At 42.6% G+C, this 13,133-nt stretch overlaps 1 protein-coding gene across 1 annotated transcript in view; it reads left to right on the forward strand.

Moving 5' to 3' along the window:
• Positions 1-13,133, forward strand: part of LOC137630647 (uncharacterized) — a 185,887-nt gene that overhangs the window by 36,883 nt on the left and 135,871 nt on the right. The window contains 1 exon segment of the mRNA XM_068362262.1: positions 9,891-10,036. Coding sequence (XP_068218363.1) covers positions 9,891-10,036 — 146 coding nt within the window.

Raw genomic sequence — 13,133 nt, forward strand, 5'->3', positions numbered from 1 at the left:
CCCGGAACGACGTACAGCCCTCGTCTGCAAGGAGTTAGCCCGTTTCAATGTTGATGTGGCGGCTCTTAGCGAGACCAGACTACCCGAAGAGGGCAACATCAGGGAAGCTGGAACAGGCTACACCATCTTCTGGAAAGGCAAGGCCCTAGAGGAGCCTCGCATCCACGGTGTCGGCTTCGCCATCCGTTCCCAGCTAGTGCAGCAGCACAACCTCGCTCCCAAGGCCATCAGTGAGCGTCCGATGACTGTCCGCATCCCCATCACGCGGGACAGACACCTCACCCTGATCTCTGTCTACGCCCCGACTATGACCTCAACCGATGATAACAAAGCTGCCTTCTACACCCAGCTCGACCGCACCATCCAGGCAGTGCCCGCCAATGACAAGCTCGTTGTGCTTGGCGACTTTAATGCCCGAGTAGGCAAAGACCATCGCCTGTGGGAGGGAATCATCGGCCGCCATGGCATTGGAAATTGCAACGCCAATGGCCAACTCCTACTGGGTCTGTGTGCAGAACACCAACTTCTGGTAACCAACACCATCTTCCAGTTACCAAAGCGACAAAAGACCACATGGAGACACCCACGGTCTAAACACTGGCACACCCTGGACTACGTCCTGACCAGAGACCGAGGAGACATCCGCATCACCCGATCCATGCCCGGAGCGGACGACTGCTGGACGGACCACAGACTCCTCATCTCCCGACTCTCCGTCGTGACGACCCTACGACCACCCAGAAGGGCACCTGACAGCGTACCACACCAACGCTTTGATTGTAGTAAGCTCCGCAACCCACAGGTGGCACAGAACTACAAGGAGGCCTGCGAACAATACCTCGCAGACCCCGTGGGTCAGGCCACTGTTGAGCACCACTGGACCACCCTCAGAAACGCCATGGCCCGTGCCGCAGAGGAAACACTAGGCTACACTACCAAGAAACGGCAGGATTGGTTTGATGAGAATGATGCTACCATCTCTCTTCTCATTGAAACCAAACGACAAGCACGCCTGACTTTGGAAAACCAACCAACAGCAGCTAACAAATGTGCTCACAAGGTGGCTGAAGCTGGTTGCCAAAGAGGGATCCGTGAAGCCCAGAACACCTGGTGGCAAAGAAAAGCTGCAGAAATACAGAGTTTCGCTGACCAACGTGACCTGCGCAGCTTCTATGCAGCAACAAAGGAAATATTCGGTCCCACACGGTCATCAGTGGGCAGCCTGAAGGACGCGGATGGGGCCACGACCATCACCGACAGCGAGGGCATCCTGGCCAGGTGGAGATCTCACTTTAAGAACCTCCTCAATGACCAAGCAGACACCCCAGACGATCTCCTGTGAATGACCCCGCAGCATCCCGTCCATCACTGGATGGCACTACCACCCTCCATCCATGACTTCAACAAGGCCCTGCAGCGCATGAAGCCCGGCAAAGCCCCAGGGCCAGACAACATCCCGTTGGAGCTCCTCACTCACGGTGGCCCCGGCTTGAGGAACCGTTTGATGCTCCTTATACTGAAAATATGGGAGACCAAGCCCCCCCCCCCAGTGACTTCCGCGATGCAAACATCATTACCATCTTCAAGAAGGGAGACAGGGAGAACTGTAACAACTACCGGGGAATATCACTACTAAGCATCGCGAGTAAGATTTTCGCTCGTATTCTCCTTGACCGCCTCCTTATTCTCGCAGAAGACGTCCTGCCAGAGTCCCAGTGCGGCTTTCGACCTTCCCGCGGGACCATAGACATGATCTTCTGTGCGCGACAACTACAAGAGAAGAGCCTCGAACAACAACAGCCCATAATGTTCATCTTCTGGTATTTGAAAAAGGCCTTCGACAAAGTACCTCGACCTGCCATGTGTGCTGTCCTCAAAAGATATGGCTGCCCACCTGATTTTGTCAAGCTGGTGCGTGCCCTCCATAACGGAATGGTTGGGAGAGTCTGCCACCAGAACTCTCTTTCAGACCCATTCCCCATCAACGGCGGCCTGAAGCAGGGCTGTGTTCTGGCCCCAATGTGTTTCTCGCTATACACCGCAGCAATGCTCAACGAGATTCCCCCAGACACACCCTCAGTTGACCTACGTTTCCGCATGGATGGAGGCGCTTTCAACCTCGCTAGACTCCGCGCCTGAACCAAGACCACCTTGAGTGCAGTGCGAGAACTGCAGTATGCTGACGACAATGCCACCCCAGGTCAGACGGCAGAGGACCTGCAGTCGTTAGCTGATGCATACAACTCTGCCTACGAACGTTTTGGGATGCAAGTCAACACAGACAAAACCAAGACCCTCGTCCAACATCCACCAGGAGTGATGCTCCCCAACTTCAATACCACAGTGAATGACCAACCGTTAGAACAGGTGGACCAGTTCTCCTACCTAGGGAGCATCCTAACATAGGCTTCCACAAGCAAAAAGGACGTGGAGAACAGGATCAGGGCAGCCCACTCCGCCTTTGGCCGACTCAACTGCCGCGTATTTAACAACCACGCACTGACAATAACCACCAAAATAATGGTGTTCAAGGCAGTAGTCCTCTCCAAGCTCCTGTATGCATGTGAAACATGGACGCTATATAAAAACGATCTTAAAAACCTAGAACGCTTCCAACAAATGAAACTGAGGCAGATCTTGAAAATCCCCTGGGAGAGCCACACCACCAACATTGAAGTCTTAGAACGTGCCTCGCTGACCAGCATGGAGGCCACCATCATCCACCACCGCCTCCGCTGGATAGGACACGTGCATAGGATGGATCCATCTAGGCTCCCAAAGAAAATATTCTACGGAGAACTGACCCAGGGCACCAGACCACGAGGAGCCCCAAAAATGCGCTATAAAGATCAACTAAAGCGCACCCTGGCTCTAACTGACATCGATCCTTCCTCATGGGAAGAAACAGCCAGGTACAGGAAAACCTGGAGGAGTACAGTACACCATGGGACCGTGGACTTCGAGGAGAGGAGGAGACAAAATGAAGAGGCTAGGAGGAGGAGTGAGCGATTAGAACAGCCCCGCCCACCACCTACCCTCCCTTGTGAACACTGTCCGCGACTCTTCCACCACAGACTAGGACTTAACAGCCATATCAGACATAAGTACCCACCCCACAGATAGGAGGCTGATGGCTAACGACAGAACCCAATACTCGGACACAAGTGGGCGCCGATGACTTACTGGATGGTACAATCTAGCAGAATTATGAAAAATCTTATGCAACATGCACGAACAGCTAACTGAATGACGTTTCTAGAGATTGGTAACCAGATCAAGGATAAGGAATTTGATAGACCGCAATATTTCGTCCAACAAATTGAGATGAGAATGAGCAGCTTAAGACCAGACAAGAGAGCAAAATTTAAAGTATGGGAGAGTGAAAGAATTTCCTCGGAATACAGTAGGTTGATTACCAAAGTCTTTACCGTACTATCAGAGAGGGAGACTTCATGCTTTTGGTGAATATTAAGGACACTGTTTTAGATCCCTGTCCATCAGCTCTTTTATAAGTACCTTCTCGTTCTCAACATGATAGTGTACCATCTTGGTAGATATTAAGGATGCATATTTTTAAATCACTGCCTATCTGTTCTTTTGTAAGTAACTACTTATTCTCAAGAGGGTAGTGAATTATTTTGGTAAATAATAATGAAGCATATATTTAGATCCCTGTCCATCATTTCTTTTATAAGAACCTTCTCATCCAAAACAGGGTAGTGTACCAGTTCAAGATTTTTACCTTTAGACTTGCCATAGATTCTTGGGTGATCACTTTCTTATTCACCCAAATTTCATCATGTACCTTCTCTCATGGGATATGTATGTTTAGGTAACTCAATGATTCGTTGATCCTGGCATTTTTGAGGGTGCAGTTGTCTAGTCATGATCAAGGGATTTTGATTAATGGAGAGAAGCTGATCTTAAAACAAAAGTAGGAAATGAAGTACCTGAGCCTCTTGATAAACATTTAGGAGTGAGAGAGTTTTCTTAATATGCTCACCTTCACAAATTCAAGGAGGTAGTGTACCAATTAGGAACAACTATGTTTTCTCTGTCATCTGCCCTTATAGAAGTTCACCATCAATATACCTAGAGATCATTTCAGTTGTTTTTGAAATGTTGCCGATTAACTGCCAGGGATCCATTGTCTCGGCTTGCTCAGATGGTTCAAGAGGTGAGAGATAATCTTGTTGGTGGCTATTTGACAAGAGTTCCTCTGAATTCTGCGTCTGCAGATGTTTTTGTTCTAAGGTGCACCAAAGGAAGGATGAGCCGCACACCCAAACCTAACCATGCTCATCAAAATTTGGTATTCGTCCGTAATTTGTTCTAAAAAGATGGTCGAATACCGATTTCATTACAAATAATGTAGAAGTGAGTAATGGGTTCTAAGTCCAAGTTGATTTGCTCTTAGTATGACATATTTGGTTAAAAAAAAGTGATGCATTTATGTAGTTTTTACTAATACGATAAATACTGAAAAATTAAAACATTAAAGGTAATTTTAACATAAGAAAACTTGCCTTTTTCGTTGCGATATGGCATCGTACGTGGATGGTGGTGTGGGGCGGAGGAGAGGAGTTATTGCTGATGGGAGGATTCCCCATCCATAAAAATATCTGGTAATTGAGGTTTGAGTTTTTTCCCTTTACTGTTGCTTTGAGGAAGATTTTTCTTTAATTAAAAACTGATCCAATGTTTGTTGCTTATGCCTTTTTTTGCAGAATCTTACGGTAATTAAGAGATAACATTATCATTGAAAAGATTTACAGCCCTATTGGTTATTATAGTATCAGGAAGAGTTTCTTCAACAAAAACTTGAACTTTCACCCACTTAGTATAGATTTCTAGTGCCTTTTCACAAATAAATGCCTCGCTAATGCTATCACCTCATAACTGTTTCTCATTTGTAAAAATAGGTAACAACTCCTCCGCTTCCCTAAGTGCCCGAGGCCTTTGCTTCGTCAAATTAGTCTCTCCTTTAGCAATATTAGCTCCCTTCATTATTTCTTTATTCTTTAAAGTTGTCAATACTGTATTGTCAACTTAGCCATAGATTATTTGAGAGCAATATCCGAAACACGCATTTTGTTTTTGTGCTTGGAAATGATTTCCTTTTTCAGTTCAATAGTTGTTAGCACTGTTTTCCTTTTTACTTGACCACTTTTACTTTTATTTATTTTCTGACCTATGTTTAAGTGCTAATGAATCAAAATAAATAAAAAAGGATGCAAATCATAGATATAGCATTGTGTAATATGCAAAATGAAGCAGAGCTTATGTTTATGTTCATGTGAAACAATAACTGATGACGTTCAGCTTGCCGGGCTTTTACTCGCACTGGTCGAGTACTAAATAGTTGTTTGAGAACGGGCATTTCTTACTCTAACTTTTTGGTCGAAAACCGATTTGTTCGAGCTTCAAGACGGTTGAATACCGAGGTTCTACTGTAATGATGACCATTGTAGTGGTGTATGTCAACAGCCATGGAGGGCTAGTCTCCTTATTAGTGCCAAATGTGTGCATTTCTAGGCAACTTGGTATGCTGTAGAGCTATCAACAAAGTACATAAATTTGGTAGGAGGAACATACTAGCAGAATACAGTAGCTCGTCCATCAGGGGCTAAATGTAGGAGAAAGGCCTTTTGAGTTAAGGGGTTCACTGGTGATTGATCTCTTTGCCGCTTACTCAAAATGAAACTCTTTCAGGGTCGAGCAGTGTTGTCAGTGTACCTCATGTGGTGTACTGTAGGCATTATTAAAGGGTCTTTGCAATGTCCCCTCACCCCCCCTAGTTCCACTTACATTATATCCTCCTATATTTACACTTCTTTTTTTTCATCTGACTGTCTTTTTACTTCTACTTATTACAACTAGAGTTTTTCCCAAGTTAAAGCTGTTCTGAATGGTCTCCCTGTCCCCAATGTTAGGCTATGTGTACCAAATTGTAAATTCAATACAGTTCAAGAAGTCCATTCAGGTGAAACTTTTGCATTCCCATCCCAGAATCTTAAATGGATGAGCGATCAATCAACCATTGATCTCTTCAGTTGTCTAGATGACCCTGGTGACTACTGAATTACAAGTGGTGTCCAGATTATCTAGTCCTTTTAATGAAAGATTCCAAGAGAGATAGCACCCTGACCAATTCTTCTCTGTTAGTAGTATCTCCAGGGGTACTACCAGTCTATGAACTGGTTTACTTTTCCTGGCTAGAGTCTCTCTAGTATCTTTTAGCTTGAAGTTATTCTTGCTGGTATTTACAAAAGTTCTTTGCCTCTTGTTTACCTAGGAAAGTTGGCTGTATTTTGCAATTGTTGTAGATAGCCTGGCTCCAAAGTTGGAGTAACTCTTTAGCAGGTCATGGACTTCTTCATTTACCTCCGCTGAGAGAAGCACCCTTCAGTTTTTTCTGTGTAAGGCCACCAATCAGACTTGAGCCAGATCTTACGGCTGAAGGGCATGAACCTCTTTGCCTAAAGGGTGGTGGGCGTTGTCCTGTCTCCTATTTATAAGACTGTAATTCTACCTCTAAATTTCAAACTATTGAGGTTATCTAACTAATACTGTATCTTACATTCAAAACTGTCTTTTTGTTAGCTTTAGCATCAGCAAAGAGAGTAAATAGATTCATGCTAGCTGTAGCATCAGCAAGGAAAATAGGGTTGCTTTGTGGACTATCTCATTATGTTAGTCACTCGTAGGCTGGGAGATTTTGACCCTTATTTTCGAATCTTTGATTCAAGTCCCTCTTGATCTACACCGTAGTACTTTGTTAATTGAGATGAGGATGAAATGCTATTATGCCTGGTTGGATTGCCTCAATGCTATCAGAAATGTACTATGTTAGGTTTGGTTGGAAGAAGAAAGTATCCAAGAACACTATTTTTTTCTGGCTTTGTAAGATAAACAGACCAGTGTATACCTTGTCTTGTGAGGGGGATGAATGTGCAACGTAAGCAAGAGTTCTTGAGGTAATGGCCATTAACCTGTTAGTAACCTTTTGTAAAAACTTATTGGTTTTTCAGGTTATGAAGGCTGGGGTCTGGAGATACCAGACCACTATCACTTACTTCTATCTCTGGGATGTTTCCCACAAATCCTTGAAGAGTTTTACTCCTGTTGTGTGTTAGCGGCTCAGCTAGTTTTATAGTATCCTAGCTCCCTTTCAGGACATACGTGAATAACATTTAATATTCTTGATGACTAGAGTTAAAGGTAAAATATCAGACTCTTCTATTTCTTTTTCCCCTCTCTTTAGGAGTAGCACATTCGATGCAATTAAAATTTTCAAAGAGAACCCATTCTTCCGTATTCAGGTCTTGACGGAGCTACTCTGTCATCCTGCTTTAACAAGGGGGCGAATAATCATGGTCTGTATGAACCTATTTTCTTACGCTTTGCCTTTGAGATTTGGGCCTTGCGACGCTATAGGATATCAGTAAGGAGATAAGGATTTTCTTTGTCCTAATACTAATTCCCCTTGTCACTGCGGGTTATAGTAACAACTGTCGTAATAAGGTATGGGAAGTAGAACGGTGTCTGCTGTTATTGATTTTCTCCCAGTTTAGCTTGCACTTTGAAATTGCTGTCCAACCTGTTAAGGTATCCTTCATACTGGAACTGTTGGGTTTTCCCCCCTTTTGTTCTGTGGTGCTGCATGGCCTCGGCCCCAGCACATATAGTGTTCTGGCCCAAATTTATAGATACATTTCAATCTTCCATCTCTTTCTACTCTTCCTTAGATACTTTTCTAGGAGAAAGGTCCTATAGGACTTCTAGTGACACTTTCCCCTCCATGATTAAACACTAGTGCCTATGTCTGGGACTTGTACCAGAATGGTCAGTTCTCTGGTTGTTGTTTTTTTTTTTTTCTCAATAGTTTATTACTTCTCGTGTAGTTTATTTTCTTATTTCATTTTCTCACTGGGCTATTTTCTCCTTTGGAGCCCTTTGGCTTGTAGCATTCTGCTTTTGCAATCAGGGTTGTAGCCTATCTAGTAATGATAATAATAGTGTCAAAGAAGGGGTCTCCCCCTTCTCGAAGCCACTAATCTGTTCATCCCCGACATTTTGCTTTACCTCCGTAAGGAGAAACTCTGCTCTATTTCAGTGGTAAAATGCTATCACTCTGCTTTAAGCCAGGTTTTTAGACTAAAGGGAATAGATATTTCTTCTCTGGCAGAACTCTCAATGCTCAAGGGGATGAACCCAAGTTTCATTCAACTTTGTTCATGAGTTTGTTGGTAAAACCCACAATCCATCTCTCCCCGATACTAGGTTTTTTGTCTTCAGATCTTGAGCCCTAGAGATGTAATCGATGATCCTGATTCATTGTTATTGTGTCCTGTGAGGGCACTGAGGTGCTATATACCTGCGACATATCTTCGTCAGCACAGAGAGAGTGAAGAAAGCAACTAAAAACACACTTTCTTCTTGGTTAAGGGAGGTCATTGACCAAACCATTTCACCTCCCTCCTATTCACACAGGTAGGGTCCAAGTCAGACCTCATGAATTCAGAAGTGTTAGCACATCTTTAGCCTTTAAATACTGTAGAATCTTTCAGAGACGCAGGTTTACAGGCAGGGATGTGAAACTGCAAACATTCACTGCTCATTATCTGCGGGATGTGACCCACAGTTCTCTAGACAATTTATCATTAGGTACTGTTGCACAGCAAGAGAGTTTTATTTTTTTTTAATCTTTCTTTTTCTTGGGGTACAGCATCAAAAGCCTTGCCAGTTGGACATGATCTGAGATGCAGTTAAGCCCAATTCAGTGTGTTGCTATTCTATAATGTGTAGAAGAGTCTTTTCCCCACACCCCTTATGAGGGTGAATGTGATGTAACCAGGCAGACCCATAATTATATATACCATACAGATAGCTTCAAACAAACAATTACATTTATAAGCTAGGTTTTATGACACCAAAGTATTAAGCTCAGGAGAACCCTTGGTGCAATGGCTGTATACCCTCTGGTATTGCTAATCAGCTGGTTCACGTGGTGTTAGGATTCAATTCTTATAGCACCACAATACAGAAGTTTTTAATATCTCAGGAAAAGTTTCCAGCCAGTTGCAACTGGAACTTCCTCCTATCTAAGAATGAGTGTCGTATGTAAAGGACAATGGTTTGTATATTGTAAGAAAAAAGGACGAATTTGGAAGTAGTTTGTAGTTTTCCATAACTCTTCTAACCTTAGTCCTTTACTCTTACCTTTCCACCATCACCATGAAAGTCCTAGCTACAGTGAAAGTGGTTTGTCAGTGAGCAAGCGGGTGGTTGCGCTTCTCCCGCTACTGGACCAGTAACTACCGGCCGGTTGATTGTGATTTTTTAACGGGCGTATTCCAGCTTGGATTTATTATTCTATGTTAAGGACTTGGTTTTGTATAATTAGGGAAAGATTACAAATTACTTGAAAATTTTTATTTTGCTAAGCATTTGTCCAAATCTTAATGTTTTTTTTTTTTTTTAAGCTGATGTTTATAAGTGTTAAATTTTGTGTGATATGCAACTGTGTGTGATGATATATAATTTGTGGATTTATGAATTGATATTTTGTACACCATTATCATAAAAATATTGTGTATAAGTTAATGGCAAATATATACAGTACACCTTGGTCTTGCTCCAAAATGGAGGTGGTATCCTGAAAATGCTCGTAGGGAGAGGTCAATTGATTTGCATCCATATTCTTATATATTCTTTATGAACGGAGTGATTGGCATGAATCTATGTTATTGCATTCCTCAGAGCTTTATTGTGTACACTTTTATTCTAGGTATATTTGATTTTGATAATCAACAAAATGATCTGAATTTTGTGGAGTACAGTATTTTATAAGGTTGAATGATTAGCCTTTGAATGCATTCTTGTTTCAGAAACACCTTATCCATCAGATTTAGTGCCAAGTCTCTTGTTAGATTGCAAAACAGAAACCTTATCTTTTGCTCAGATAAGCAAGATTCAGAAATTACAAGAAGACCTCTCAAAACTTCAACTTCTACTATGGAATGAAGCTCATCAGGTGAGGAGTATTGTGATTAAGTATAATAGATACACAGAACAGTATAGTTATTTGAAGAAACAAATGTTTGGTATTTTCACCTCAGACAGATTTCTGTTTTCATCATTGGTCAAAATTTAAAAGATCTGTAAGTGAAGATGACTGGGGAGCAACTGTAAAGTGTGGAGATTTTTTACCAAGGAGAACAATGAGGTTATATCCATCCATCATTAAAAGCAGTATTAACTCTTTATAGGGTTAGAGTTTTCTCTTTGTTTGCATTTTCCTGTATTTCTTTGCATTAAATCCAACCAGGTGTAGATCTTCATCTACTACTTATTTTCATGATATTGTTGACATTCCTGTTGCTGTTCTTCCTGCTACTTCTATAAATATGTTGCTTTGCCCAACTTTAGGTTTTGGTCTGTTTTTTCAGCCTCAGATCATCACATCTCTCCTTCTCTACTTCATTAGTTTTACTGCCCTTGCTCCCAACTTTGACTCTGAATCTTAATTTGTTCCTACGCGAATACAAACCCTCATCATTTATAAGGGTGTACTCCTAAATTGTTTGGCTATGACCAGAAAGAAAATATTCTTGGGATTCTGGTAACATGTGTAGTTATCAGCTGTTCACCCATGGAACCTCATCAAGGCAGTTTATTTTTCTCCTAGTTGTGCTAAAGAACAGACATCCGCTATGATCGCTCTCCATGCTGTGTTGTAGCTTACCTTTTTGCCTTTCCTTCTTTGTGTACTTGTGATTATGAGTGGTTCTTAAGGTAGTATGCATACTTGCCTTGGTTTTGAAGGTCACCCTTTTGGTACCTTTATGAGTCAGGTTTACGTAAACCGTCATCCCTTAAGCCTGAGTTGCCGCAGTAAGGGGTGCTCATATTCTTCAACTTGTGAGTTTTACAGTGGAAGAAGTATGATACTCTTCATATGAAGAAGGCTAAGAGAGATTGTTCTCATTTTGTTTCTCTCTTGAGTGCAACAAACAGAAGCTTTCTCATGTGACACGATATTTCCCTCTCAGATCCTTTTTTATCGAAGTTTCCTGAGGCTCTGTTAACCAAGGATGGCTGTCATGCTGAGATTTCATTGATATGTTATCTTCTATGGAACAAGGTGAGCCTGATTTGACTCATAGTAATGCAAATCCTTTGGCATCAGCTCTGGTACTGCCACCATGTGATATGTTACAAGTATCATTAGTTCAGTTCCTAATTATGTGAGTGGGAACAGGTCTCCTTCTTCCCCAACAAATGTACTGAGCAGAGATCAAAACTTTTCCTTTTCAGATATTTTAGAGCAATGGGATTTCTTTATTTTACAGATTTCTCCTGTTAAGAGTGTTGAAGATGTCTTCTCGTACACTTCGGAAGACCCCGAGACATGTGACCGAGGATAATGGTGTTTCCTCGAACAGACAGTTGTCTTGGAGGGCTCTTATTTTATCTCCAGTTTGTTCACATAGCAAATTGGGCCCTCCTCTTTCACCGGGTGTGCCAGACATACTATCTTTCCACAGGAGGAATCAGCGGATTCCCCAAAAGGAACTTTCTTTTTCAGGTAGTGTCCGGACGTTTACAATTCTAATTACTGTACAGGTTTGGCCGCAGAAAATTTGATATTAAACAGGTCCAGAAACTGAAAAAGATCAAGATTTCTACACTTGCTTCAGCTGAACTCATCGCGCCACCTCACCTATGTGCATTCGCCCTTTCGCACCACCTGAACGCGCTGCTTCTCCGACTCAAGTTTCTCTTTCTCAGTACCTGAACACGCTGCCACTTCCTCTTGTGTTGTTGGCGGACAGGTGGCTACAATTTTGTAGTGTTTTGTTCATACTGGACATAATGCCAGTGGGTGTTTCTGCTGCCTTATGGAACCAGCTTGCAGTAACTTAACTTGCTCCTAGGTCTGTTAAAACAGCCAGGAAACCGGAAACTTCTCCTTTTTATAGCTTTGACTGGAAAAAGGTTGTGGAACCTTACCTGCTTTTTCCAAGAGTGGCTATGCCTTCAACCTCAAGGGATCAGTTCCTCCATCGGAAGCGAAGGTCTGTCTCCCCCTTCCACATATTACTCTGCCCCTAAGTGTAAACGCTTACAATGGGACACTCCCAACAGATCTTTTTTCCCCCACACAGACCCAGTTCGGTTAGGGAAACGAAACAATTGGTTTCTCCGATTCATTATGACTTAGATTCTCTCTCATAGAGATCATAGCTCTCCTCATGCCTTTTCAGATTTTTCAGCTCATTGCTCTCTTTTGAGGATAGAACATAAAGATATTCAGAGCAAAATGAAAAATTTCAGACCAGTTTGTAAGCAGGAACTTAGCCTGGTAGTTCCTCTTTAAGAACACAGACTGTCTACATCAACAACAGTTTTAAATGTGTCCCCTGAACCATCCCCTTATGTTATCCTGGATACCATTGGGGTATCCCCAATGTAAGTTATGGCTTCTAGTACAGAAGCTTCTCTCTTTATGAAGGTAATGAACCTGATCAGACACCTTGATAGTCTCAGTGACCCTCCTCACCCCCAAACAACCAGTAGGCTTACAACCAGAGACAGAAATTTTCTTGAGTCGCATAATACCCATTACAGGTTTGATGTGGATCTCTAATTTCAGGCAGGGGACAAAATGGATCATTTGAACAAACAAGTGTCTGCACTGGAGAATGCATTATGATCCATTAAGTCTTCTAAACTGCTTCCTTCTCTGTCAAGACAGAAAATTCTATGAGGATTCAGAGGCTCATCTTACTCCTTTACCCATATTTCTAGATGTGCTACTCTCACGGGGTATTCCAAGTGATAAATTCTCTAACCTCCCCTCCACTTTTCTTGCATCAGAAATGCAGATGGAGGTAGTGGCTACATCTACTTCCCAAGCCTGCTCCTGGCTAGACCACTGGGCAGAACATGAAAGATCCGGATGTTAAGAGGCAATTTGAGGAATTGGTGCAGTCTGGTGCCAAGGATTTGGAAATTTTGCTTCACCAAACATGTTCGATTTGGAGGAATTGTGTTCTTAGAAGGAAAGGCATAAGCATTTGACTCCCAGGAAGGCCCTATTCCTCAGGAACTCAATTATCATTGACCAC

This window comes from Palaemon carinicauda, chromosome 38 (assembly GCF_036898095.1).
Source record: "Palaemon carinicauda isolate YSFRI2023 chromosome 38, ASM3689809v2, whole genome shotgun sequence".
Taxonomy (NCBI): Eukaryota; Metazoa; Arthropoda; class Malacostraca; order Decapoda; family Palaemonidae; genus Palaemon; species Palaemon carinicauda.